Source organism: Nyctereutes procyonoides, unplaced genomic scaffold (genome assembly GCF_905146905.1).
Source record: "Nyctereutes procyonoides isolate TBG_1078 unplaced genomic scaffold, NYPRO_anot_genome, whole genome shotgun sequence".
Classification (NCBI taxonomy): Eukaryota; Metazoa; Chordata; class Mammalia; order Carnivora; family Canidae; genus Nyctereutes; species Nyctereutes procyonoides.
The window spans coordinates 51,928,324-51,940,373 of record NW_026575131.1 but is presented as its reverse complement, the minus strand read 5'-3'; the positions used below and the strand labels follow the sequence as shown (position 1 = coordinate 51,940,373).

Below are 12,050 nucleotides of genomic sequence, written 5' to 3'. Positions count from 1 at the left end.
CACACCCGAGTTTGTCTCAAGGTTTCCCCTAGAGACCTGACCTGTGGTGAGTGGAGACCTTTCTGGGAATGAGGGGTGGAAGCAGTGAGGTGGGCTGAGAACCACTCACCATTGAGGTAGAGGCTGTCCTTGTCCAGAGAATAGGGGCCCAGCCGGGTGATGCCACGGGTCTGCTGGCTCAGCTCATGGAACACCTGCTTGGCAGGTAGACCCGGGCTGCTGGGGTGCTGCCGGTAGGTACAGAGGATATCCACCCTTGTTTTGGCGCCATTCTTTACAGACCTGAGGAAGGAGAGATTGATGTTTAGGGAGTGCAGCTCATGTGGCACCTCTTCACCTGTGGTCACTCCACACCTCATATCCTGTGTCCTAGCCTTGTTGAACCATTCACAGTTTCTCTACCTGCCCATGCTCTCTCACCCCAGGATCTTTGCACATGCAGTGACTTCTTTCTGGAGATCTCTCCCCTTCTGTCCTTACTTGGGTAATTTCCTGGTCATTCTTTAGATCTCAACTTAGACACCTCCTCCTTCTCCAAGAACCCTCCCACGCTGTCAAGGGAGGGTTCTGGCTGCCACATTCCTCAGGCTTCTCCCATCAAAGCCCTGATTGCTCTCAGTGTGAACATATATTATTTTTTCCTGTTCCCTCCAGATGGTGACCTCTATGAGGGCAAGTAACAGGACAGTGTAGCTCACTGTTGTGCTGAACCCCCAGTACCTCACATATTGCCTATTCCATGTAAAAACCAAAGCCCTGAGGAATAGATAAACAAAATGTGACTTTCATAGTTCAATATGATATATCCATGCAATGGAATATCATTCAGCATTAAAAGTGCGGGAAATCCTGACACCTGCCATAGCATAGATGAACCTTGGGGACTTTATGATCAGTGAAATAAGGCAGTCACAAAAAAACACCATATAATTTCACTTGTATGAGGCACCCAGAGTAGTCAAATTATGGAGATGGAAAGCAGAATGGCGATTGCTAACATCTGGGGGTAGAAGGAAGCAGGGAGCTGTTATTTAATGGGTGTACAGTTTCAGTCGCAAGTTCTGGAGATTGGTTGCACTACAGTGTGAATATACTTAACACTACTGAACCAGACACTTACAATTTTTCTTTTATGAATATTTTACTACGATTAAAAAATATCAATTCACGCCCAGACTCTATACTGTGTAGACCCTGCTGATGTCTGGAAACACACCTACTTTCTCTCTGTCCCTTGTTCTCTCTGCTCCAGCCACCCCGGCCTCCTTGCTGTTCACTGCATATGCCAAACTCATTCCTACCTCAGGACCTTTGCCCATGCAGTTTCCTCTGCCTGGAACAGTTTTCATGGCCATGTCCTCCTTTTCTAACTGGGACACAGCTCAGAAATCACCTCTGCAGACAGGCTATCCTGTGACCTGGGTAAAGCTGCTTTCCCGTCTCTAAGCATTTCTGCTTCCCATCACCTTACCATATTTGAGACCATTTTAGATATTTATTCTCCCACTTAGTTTCTGCCTTCTCCACCAGATGAGTGCAGGGGCAGTGCCTGTCCTGTCACTGTGGTGCCTACCACCTGCCTCAGAAGAGCTGTATCACCAATGAAAGTGAAATGAAAACAAAGATGCAAGACTCCTAACTCTGGGGAATGAACTAGGGGTGGTGGAAGGGGGGGAGGGTGGGGGGTGGGGGTGAATGGGTGACAGGCACTGAGGGGGACACTTAATGGGATGAACACTGGGTGTTATTCTGTATGTTGGCAAATTGAACACCAATAAAAAATAAATTTATTATTAAAAAATTAAAAAAAGAAAACAAAGATGGAGAAGTGCTTTGTAAACACCAACAGGAAATACCTTGACCTGGAAAAGTGCAAGTAATTGCCTGATGGGCACACAGTGATGAAGAGTTTCAGAACTAGGTAGTGGTGATGGGTGCACAGTATTGTGCGTGTAACAGATGCCACTGAAATGTATACTTAAAAATGGTGAAAATGGCTAATTGTATGTCCAAAACGTATTTTGTCACAATCATAACAATAAAGTAACATGAAGAAGTGGATTCCAAAAAGGACCCTCCATGACAGCTTGCCATGACTGGGAGTGAACCCCTCCCACAGTCAGAAGTCCTGTCCTTTGGTGGTGGGCCATGGTGGGTAGAAGGGTTCTCACCTTAGTGAGGTGACCTTGCAGCCTGCATATCGGGCGCCGAGGCTGCTCCTCTGGAACAATGGGCCAAGCTGGAGAGGAAGGAGAGGGCCAGCGTGGTCAGAGCTGGCGACAGCCCCGAGGAGGGGTCGTGGAGGTGGGGACGGGGAAGCTGGCCTCTCACCAGGTGCTGCATGAGGGTGTCTGTGATGTTGAACTTCAGGGAGCCGGGAAGGCCCATATCCGCTGAGTAGCGCAGGTTGTCGATGGTGAAGTTGAGTGTGAATGGCTCCTCACTGACCTCCCCAGCTGCGGTTGGTGCAGAGAGAGCCAAGGATGTGGGGAGGTCGAGGTGCCCAACATCAACCCACGGTCGGGCTTCCAAGGGCCTCTTGTCTTCCTCCCAATGAACCCAAGGGTCACTTGTTAACAGAGACTACTCCAGCGACAGGTAAGGACAGGCTTAATGATTTGGGGGCTGGATATGGTTTTCCTACCCAGGTGCCGGAGTGGAGGGCTCTGTGAAAACACTGGTGGCTTTGTTCTTTCCAGGAAGGAAAGGCTCCAACTTACCACACTAATTTGGGATTGGGGATAACCTCAGACATTGCCCTCCATTCTCTCTGCTGTCTTTATCTCTCTGTCTCTGTCACCCTTTTCCTCTCTCTCTCTCTCTCTCTCTCTCTCTCTCTCTCTCTCTCTCACCCAGGTATGCCAATCTTCTATGCATTGCACATACACAAAAGGCCAACCAGCAGCTGTAACCAGCCTCTCTGTGTCTTGATTTACTCATCTACAAGATAATGATTCCTATTTCAAAAGTTGTAATGAGGTTTGAACAAGTCAAATTCTGTACAGTGCTTGAGCATAGTGCTGGGTACAGAGTAAACAACATTTAAGTGTTCATCATATAAAACATATAAGAAAATACTTTCTGATCACTCACTACATATGGAGCTCTTTACCTGGATAAATACGAACTGGGCACTAGAATCATCCACACTGAACAAAAGAGGAACCACAGTACAGAAATGGTTATCTGCCCAGGGTTACATGACTGGAAGGGAGTGTCTGGGTTTGGACCCAGATTCTCCAATCCCAGAGTCCTTTCTTTCTTTTTTTTTTCATATTTTATTTATTTATTCATGAGACACAAACAGAGAGAGGGGGAGAGAGAGAGAGAGAGAGAGAGACAGAGAGACAGAGACACAGAGACACAGAGACACAGGCAGAGGGAGAAGCAGGCTCCATGCAGGGAGCCTGACGTGGGACTAAATCCTGGGTCTCCAGGATCAGGCCCTGGGCCAAAGGCGGCGATAAACCGCTGAGCCACCCAGGCTGCCCCTAGAATCCTTTCTAATTACCTTCCCTGTGAAGACACACGCTCTTGTTTAGACACGTGACACTGGGTCAGGTTCAGTAGTTGGGGTGATCTGTGTAGACCCCAGAAGAAGTATGATAAATGAACATATGATAGAAGTGAGATCAGAGGCCCAGTGGCCTGACTCTAGAGTAGAGAAGCAATGAGCAGCGCAGGGTTAACTATTCAGGATAGACCTCTGGAAGAAAGACTTATCTCCCCTCTATCCTCCCTCTCCTATTTTTTACTTCTTCCAAGTTCCCTTTTATCCTTTCCTCCATCCTTTCTTCTTTCCTTCCATTTTTCTTTCTAATCATCCATACACTTATCCTTTGTTCCTTCAACCTTTCTTTCCATCTATCCATCTTTTCTTTTATCTCCCTCCATTCTTTCTTTCCTTTCTTCTATCATCTATCTGCCCATCCATCTTTCCATCCATCCATCCATCCTCCATGTTTCCATCCATCCACCCACCCTCCCATCCATCTACCCATCCATGCATCCATCCATGTACTCATGACATCCATCCATGCACCATCCTTGCATATATCATTCCTTCCTTCCTCATTCCTCCTTTCCTTCCTTCTTCCTATTCATACCCCTTTCTATGCATCCTTCTCTCTGTCCTTCCTTCTAACCCCACTGTCTTCCATCTATCCAGCTTCCCTTGCTTTCTTCCTCCACTCTTTCTTTTCTTCCATCTACCCATCCATCTTTCCTTTCTTCCATATCTGTTCCTTCTATCAATCCAGACATCTTTCCTCCATCCCTTTCCCCCTCCATTCATCCTTTCTTCCATCTACCATCCCTATTTCCATTTACCATTACTTGCTTCCTTCCATCTATCCACCCATTCATCCATCCATCTTGCCTTCCCTCCATGTACATGATCCTACAATGCTTCTGAACTATTCCAAGGACTGGATACTGATAAACAAAACACAGTCAATGGAACTAACTTTAGCTTATTTTTCCTCCTATCGTTTGGGAAAAGATGGTTGTCATTGGACCTGAGGATCCTGGAACCCTACTGATGTTCAAAGGAGCAAGGGAGGATGCTGTGGTAAAAGACCAGAGATGGACCCAAGAAGAGAGTTTGAGAGGGTTGCAGAAACACTTCCAATGCAAGGGCAATTAATTCTTGAAAAAGCTACAAGATCCTTATTTCAGGATTTGCTGGGGATGCAAAGAGAGTTTGGTCCACGGACTTGAACAACAGGTGTACACCAAAAATTAGCATGTCTTTCTAAAGAAATGAACTGATGGATGAGTGAGATTATGAGTTTTTGGAGACACAGGAACTCTTGGTTCTATTATTTATTTGCTGTGTGGCTTGGCAGCCTCTTGGAGCCTGAGTTTACTCCTCTCTAAAATGGAATTAAGTCACATGATTGTAGCGACAACTAAAGGATAAGATGTATGTGTTCTTGGATGAACTGTGTCTCCACTCCCCATCACACACCAAAATTGAAGAAGCTATAATCCCTAGTACCTCAGTAGGTGATTTCATTTGGAGACAGGACCTTTAGAGAGGTAATTAAGTTAAAATGAGGCTGTTGGGGTGGGGCCCAATCCATTCTGGCTGCTGTTGGTGTAAGAAAGGGAGTTTAGGACACAGAGGGACACTGGGAATGTGTGTACAAAGGACTGACCGTGCCAAAAGGTGGCAAGAATGTGTCATCTGCACATCAAGGAGAGGCTGTAGAGAAACCAACCCTGCTGGCACCTTGATCTGGACTTCTAGCCTCCAGCACTATGAGAAAATATATTTCTGTCATCTGAGCCACCCAGCCTGTGGTATTTTGCTTTGGCAACCAGAGCTGACTAAGATGGTATGTAACTAAGCATGGTGCCCAGAAGGTGGACAACTTCCATATGTGTTTACTGAAAACCCAACGAATGGTGCAACACCGATGCTGAGACACATCCAGAGCAACAAGCATAGAGGTGAGTAAAAGAATAAGAGCAAAGTATCAGGGCAGGGTTTTTAGGAGAATCTGAGTGATAACATGAGAGTCAGGATAGTGGGAGGACAGACCTGTATGTGAGAGACACACTTGCCCTGGGCTAGAACTCTCCACCAGAACCAGGGGAGAGGAGGGATGAGTGAAGGACCCTTCCAGGTATATTCCTCACCGAGGACAGGAGGCAAAGGAGAAGGGACAGGGCCCAGGAATACTCACTAGTGGTAGTCGGGGCTATAGCTCCATAGGTGTAACCTGCGGAGAGAAGGCCAGAGAAGCTGAGCAAGAGTCAGGATGAGCATAAAGGATTAAGGGAAAGGTAGGATTTAGGGGCCTTTGTGGGAAAAGCAGAGGGGAAGAGGCAGTGGAGGGAAGGAGATTGTAGGTGGCTGGAGCCCATGATTATATCATCAGAATGAAGACTGATCCCAGACCAGAGGAGATGCACCACAGCAGTTCCTTTTAGAGAAACACAGAGCTCTGGCCAGGAGAGAGACCCTGGCTGGAGCATAGCCCCTCACCATTGACATAGAGGCTGTCCCTGTCCAGGGTGAAGGATCCCAGCCGGGTGATGCCATGTGTCTCACGGCTCAGCTCCCAGTACAGCTGCTCTCTGTCCAGCTTGGGGCCTTTGGGATCAGAGTGGACAGTGCAGATCATGTCCACTCCAGTGGATGCTCCACCCTTCTTAAGCCTGGGGAAGAAAGGACATGGGGACGTGAAATCATGAGGAGGGGTCCTTCTGGATGTGGAAAGCAAGAGAATAGAAGGCAGGAGGCTGAGAGAGTACAGAAAGGTCTGGCTCTGAAGGGGCTCTCCTTAGTGTCTCTCATCTGGGACAACCCCTTCAAAACTAAGGACAGAAAACACTCTAATTGTAATTTGCAGACAAGGTACAAGCATTCCTCTAAGAGGAATGCTTTCATCTAAAACAAATAATCATCTGGATTCCATAAGGATAAACAGGATGCCTCATCTCTAAGCCTTGAGCATTCCCAGCATCTGGGCATAAAGAACACATGAAGGTGTTAATGGTGGGTGCTGGAGGCCAGCAGTGCCAAAGGCATGCCCAGGAACTAAGCCCCGCTAGCTAGCACATGAGAGTCCACCAGACGCAACACATCCCTCCATTTGGGGGTCTCACCTGAGCGAGGCCAGTCTGCAGCCAGCATAGAGGGGGCCAATACTGGTCTTACTGAACAAAAGCCTGAGCTGGTGAGGAAAGAGAGGGAGGGTGAGCAAAAGGCCTAAAGGACTATGTGGGCAGGTGTGTGGTGGGGCTGATGGTAGACATTGACGGTTTCTTACTCGGTGCTGGAGGATCCTCTCAGTAGAGTTGAACTTTAAAGAAGTTGAGTGCCCCATGTCTTCAGTGTAGCGCAGGTTGGTGATGGTGAAGTTCAGGGTGAAGGACACCAGAGTGGGGCCAGTGGCTGCAGTGGGGGAGGAATAGAAAATTGTCCAGTTTGCACGATAGTAAGGACACCAAGGTTGCCTGGAGTTCTAACAGTGGAGAACCAGCAATGGACCTAAGTACAGCCATGGACTGCAGAAGCTGAAGGAGAGAATATTATGAGGTTTTAAAGAAGTCAGGAACCTTTGCTCACTCGTTCAGCAAGTGTGTAAGTGTGTATCTAATGTATATGCGGCTCTGTGCTGGGGTCCGTGGGTCCAAGGATGAATAGGGCATAGTCTCTTAATACTGTGGCTAGACCATTATGCTACAGGAGAGCCAGAAGGGTGTACAATTCCAGGGAGACACCCAACCAACAATTGAGGACTGCTTCCAGGAGGAAGCATCATTTCAGGTGTTACCAAAGGCATAAATAAGAGTTAGGTGAACATGAGCTGAGCAAGTAGAAGAGTGCTTAAGCAGAAGAATCAGTCTGGGCTTGAGCCCGACAGCAGGACAGAGCAGTTGCACCCAAGGGACTTGATGGTTTCATTATGGGCATGTAAAAGTATACACATGAGACTGGAGGAGCCCTCTGAGCCCAGAAAGGGGGGTCAGCGACTGTGCATCTCAGGGATTTGGACATGACTTGTAGATAAGATGGAGTCATCCAAAGATTGTGAACAAGACAGGAACTACATGGACAAAGGTACATTGGGAGGGCCATGGCAGTTGCTGTGCAGAGGAAACCAGAGTAGAGGCTACTGCATTAGTCCTAGCAAAAAAAATGTCAGTGGCTTGAATAAAGGCTGAATGACACAGATGTAGAGAAAGGACTTGCAAGATATTATAAAGGGAGAAGAGATGATTTGGTGGTAGATGGATGTGGGAGGTGAGTGAGAGGGTGGGTCAAGGTTGGCATCTGTGGGTAGGAGTATGGGTCCCCATTCACCCGAGGCTGGGGGTGGAACGGGGTGCACAGGGCAGGCCATGGGCTCCTGGACACTTCCATTTTAAGGGCAGGGACTCACAGGGTTGTAGAGACTCCTGAACCCTCTGAATACTCACTGCTGGGGGTGGTGGCCTGGGTCTTGCGGGTGTAACCTGCATAGGGAGAGGGAGGAAGGGTGATGAGGTTGAGTAATGAAAAAAAGGGAGGAATGGCGAGGAGGATGTAGGGCCTGTTGAAATGTGGACCAAGATGGCAATCCCTCACCATTGATGTAGAGACTGTCTGCGTCCAGGGTGTAGATACCCAGCCTAGTGACACCTCTGGTCAGCTGGCTCAGCTCCTGGTACAGCCGCTCTCTGTCCAGCCCAGAGCTCATGGGGTCAGGGCGGTGGGTGCAGATGGCATCCACTCCAGTGGCTGCCCCATCCTTCTCAGGCCTGGGGAGGGTAGGGAAGGGTAACACTAGATGGAGTCCCAGGGCAGGGCTCCTGGGACCTTGGGGGCAGGCCAGGAGGGGGCCAGGGCAAGTGAGAAGGCTGGCACCCACTTCTGGCCAGCCCAGGACTGTGCACACAGTCATGGGGGGCGGGGGCAGGATTTTTCTTAAATTGCAAATCTGAAACCTGCAACCTCAGAGCATGGGGACAGGAGAGCTCCTACTTGAGACAGGTGAAAACCTGGAATTCGGATTAAAGCAAGTGGAAAAGGCAAGCTTGCCTTGAGAGGAATCCTGGGGAAGGAACTGAAAACCCAAAGGAAATGCCTTCTTTGGTCAAAGGGAGGCAGGAGGGAATTGGGAAGGATGACCCAGACTAGGGGCTCTGCAGAAGCTGGGGACTGTGTGTGTGGGAGGCAGGGCAGGGGTGGTTACAACCAGAAGAGGCCTTGGTTCTGGAGCCAGTGCCTCCTGAATTCCACCTCTGCTGAGGACATGGACAGAGAGGGCAGGTAGGAAGCAGAGGGAACTCTTGGGGTCCTCAGGGAGCCCTTGACGCAGCCCTGGCCGGGGATTGCAAGGTCTCACCTGAGCAAGGTCAGTCTGCAGCCGGAGTACAGGGGGCCCAGACTGGTGTTCTTGAACAATGGTCCGAGCTGTGGGTGAGAGCAAGGGAAGTAAATAGATCATCTGAGATGCAGGGGCAGGATGGGCATGGGTGGGTGGGGCAAGAATGAGGTGGGAGGGGTTAGTCCCAAGGTCGGGGCAGGCATGGGCGGCCTGGCGTCAGGATGAGGCATGAAGGCTGGTTGGGCGGGACTGGCAGGGGGAGGTGTGCGGGGCTCTCACCTGGCGCTGCAGGGACTTCTCTGTGCTGTTGAATTTCAAGGAGCCTGGAGGCTGCATGTCCTCTGTGTAGGGCAGGTTGGTGACAGTGAAGTTGAGGGTGAATGGCACCAGGGGTTGTCCGGTGGCTGCAACAGGGGAGGGAGACGGGAGGCTACCTTGAGTCAGGCCAGGGATGGATATATGGGCAGGGCCTGGGACCCACTGCTACCTCACTGGAGACTGCACAGCAAATGCTGGGGGGCCTTGGGGACCTAATGCCAGAACCACCAGTGTGGACCACAGGAGACCAATCCAAGCAGCAGGTGAAGGTGGGCAGGATTTGCAGGGGACAATCTACCACCTAACGTTCTTATTTATTCAAGCTACGTACAGGTACCTTCTTCCGTGCACCTGACCTGGACCACATGGTGGCCCTTTCTCTGTGTCCAGCCAACAGCACAGAGGTGATGCACAGCTGAAGCTTACTGCGATGACTTCCCAGCCTGCATCCTCGACCCCTTCCCTCCCTGACAGCTGGAGGTGTAGGCAGGGGCATGCTGCTTCCTTCCCTATTGAGGGGTGGGGGGCAGAGCTCCTGAAGACCCTTGAGTACTCACCACTGGGGGCGGTCACTGGTGTCTGGTGGGTGTAGCCTGCAGAGAGAGGATATAAGAGAGAGGAGGTGCTGAGGTGGAGAAGGAATAAAGAAGCCTTGGGGGGTGGGGGTGGACCATGAGCTTCACAGCTCAGTGGAGCGTGGGTGGCCACTGCTCACCATTGACACAGAGACTGTCCTGCTCCAGGGTGTAGTGGCCCAGCCACGTGACGCCATGGGTCAGCCGGCTCAGCTCCCAGAACAGCTGCTCTCTATCCAGCCCGGGGCCTGCAGGCTCCAGGCGGCGGAAGCAGATGGCATTCACGTGGGTGGCTGCTCCGGCCTTCTCGGGCCTGGGGAGGGCAGGACACAACAGTGCAGATGATTAAGATCCATTTGTGGAGAGTCCTTGAGGGGTACCATTATGGGGGTACCATGGGGACAGCTAGGAAGTAGTGGGGCTTCTGGTGACAGGCCCCAGGAGGCCCATCATCCACTGCTGAGAGAATCTGCTCCACATTCTGAAATGTGGCCACCTTCTGAGTCCAGGCCTCCCGGTGCTCCATGATCCACGCTCATCACAGCACCAAGTCCCACTTAAGATGGGAATCTTCTCTTGTTAGGAATTTGCTGAAATCCTCTGGCCCCCTACTGCCTGTGTATGAAGCCCCACTGCGCCTGCCCCATCAAGTACAACAGGTCATCCACCACCTGCCCTGTGCATCTCCCTGCCTCCCCACCCCTGCTGGTGAGCATTTCTGCTCTGCATGCTCGCTACCTTAGGCTCTCCACCTGTGGTTCCTTCTCCCTGAATCATTCCTCCTGGCCCGGAGCTGTGACATCTCCTGGCCACAACGACCTCCTCACTAGGAACTGAGCTGCCACTTCAGCTCCTCCTAGACCCACTACACTTCCCGTATCCCAACACTTCAATAGGATCTCTGGGCCTCAGTTTTATATCTGTAAGATGGGTGGAATCATGGTACCCAGGTGTATCCTGTGAACATTAAGTCTGTTGATATAAGCATAATACTTCTAATAGGATCTGCTGCATCCCTAAGTGCCAGGGAAGTGTCTGTCACTATTTTATTTAGTATTATTTTTGCTATTAATTATATGTCTATATATATAATTACAAAATTCACATATAACAATCACACGTAACTAATTTGTATAAATGTGTTTGTTTACATTATAATTAATATAATACACGCTTCTTGATAGCAGAGTCTGTGCTTTGGCCTCCATGGAGATTTCAGGGCTCAGCAAAGAGCTTGGACATAGTAGGTGTTCAAGCAATGTTTATGGATGGAAAGAAAATTTGTGGAACTCCAGGCCAGGGGAGTGGAGAGGTCACTTCTGCTGTGGGTGCATCAGCATCGTGGCCTAGGCCCTGAGACAAAGGGCTTTATTCCATCTGTCTCTATCCTAGCACCTTAGTGAGGGAATGCTTTCTTAGATTCTATTTTTGGAGGCAGGGAGATATCGTGGAGAGCTGTCCACTGAGGATAAAGCCTCCAGGGGATCTTGGAGTGGAGAATCTCATTAATGCTCAGAAGCCCCATCACTCAGTGAAGTGAGGCCAAGTTGCACCTCTCTACCCTGGAAGGGAGCAGGGAAGTGAAGGCTGCGATTACAGGGAGGGGGGGTGAACTTATGGTTCTTCCCAAAGAAAAGAAGCAAAACAAGCTTAGTGGGAAAAGGTATGGACTCTGAAGAGGCTAGGTTTGAATCCTGGCTCCGCCATTTGGCAGCCATTGGCTCTGGGAAAGTTCCTTAACCTGTTTGTGCCTGATTTCTCATCTGTAAAATAGAGATAACAGTAGTGACATTAAGGGAGTCTAGGGAGATGATGGACAGGAAGCATTTCACCCAGTGACTCTAACCTGGGGTGCTCTGCATCTCAGGAGACATCTGGAAATGTCTGGTGACAGATTTGGTTGTCCCCAACTTCAGGGGTTGGGTACTTACAGCATCTATCTAGTGGCCAAGATGCTGCTAAATATCCTATCGTGCAGAGGATAACCACCCACGACAATAGCTAGCTGGTCAATAGTGACCAAACATTGAGAACCCCAATGTCTGACACATACTAAGTACTGGCTGAGTGTTAGCCAGAAATATTTAATGCAGTGTGGGGCTGGAGGCACAGTAGACCAGGGATTGCATCCTTTGTGAAGGATCAGAGGTGCATCCTTTATGAAGGATTTTGGTGCATACTTTGCAGTTGCTATGTTTCGTCATTTTGTTCCTATCAAATACCCCATGGGAGATTTGAGGCTCAGGAGGATGGGAAGGGCCAGCCAGAGCAGGACCTGGGGGGCCAGCAGCCCAAAGGACAGGCTACCCCAGGTTGGGAGTTGGAAAGGGCTGAG

At 49.8% G+C, this 12,050-nt stretch overlaps 1 protein-coding gene across 1 annotated transcript in view; it reads right to left on the bottom strand.

Moving 5' to 3' along the window:
• The window catches only part of LOC129522220 (mucin-16-like), a 96,553-nt gene that overhangs the window by 16,666 nt on the left and 67,837 nt on the right, over positions 1-12,050 (bottom strand). The window contains 13 exon segments of the mRNA XM_055344351.1: positions 110-282; positions 2,172-2,239; positions 2,332-2,456; positions 5,691-5,726; positions 5,993-6,165; positions 6,616-6,683; positions 6,780-6,904; positions 7,933-7,968; positions 8,081-8,253; positions 8,841-8,908; positions 9,102-9,226; positions 9,698-9,733; positions 9,856-10,028. Coding sequence (XP_055200326.1) covers positions 110-282; positions 2,172-2,239; positions 2,332-2,456; positions 5,691-5,726; positions 5,993-6,165; positions 6,616-6,683; positions 6,780-6,904; positions 7,933-7,968; positions 8,081-8,253; positions 8,841-8,908; positions 9,102-9,226; positions 9,698-9,733; positions 9,856-10,028 — 1,379 coding nt within the window.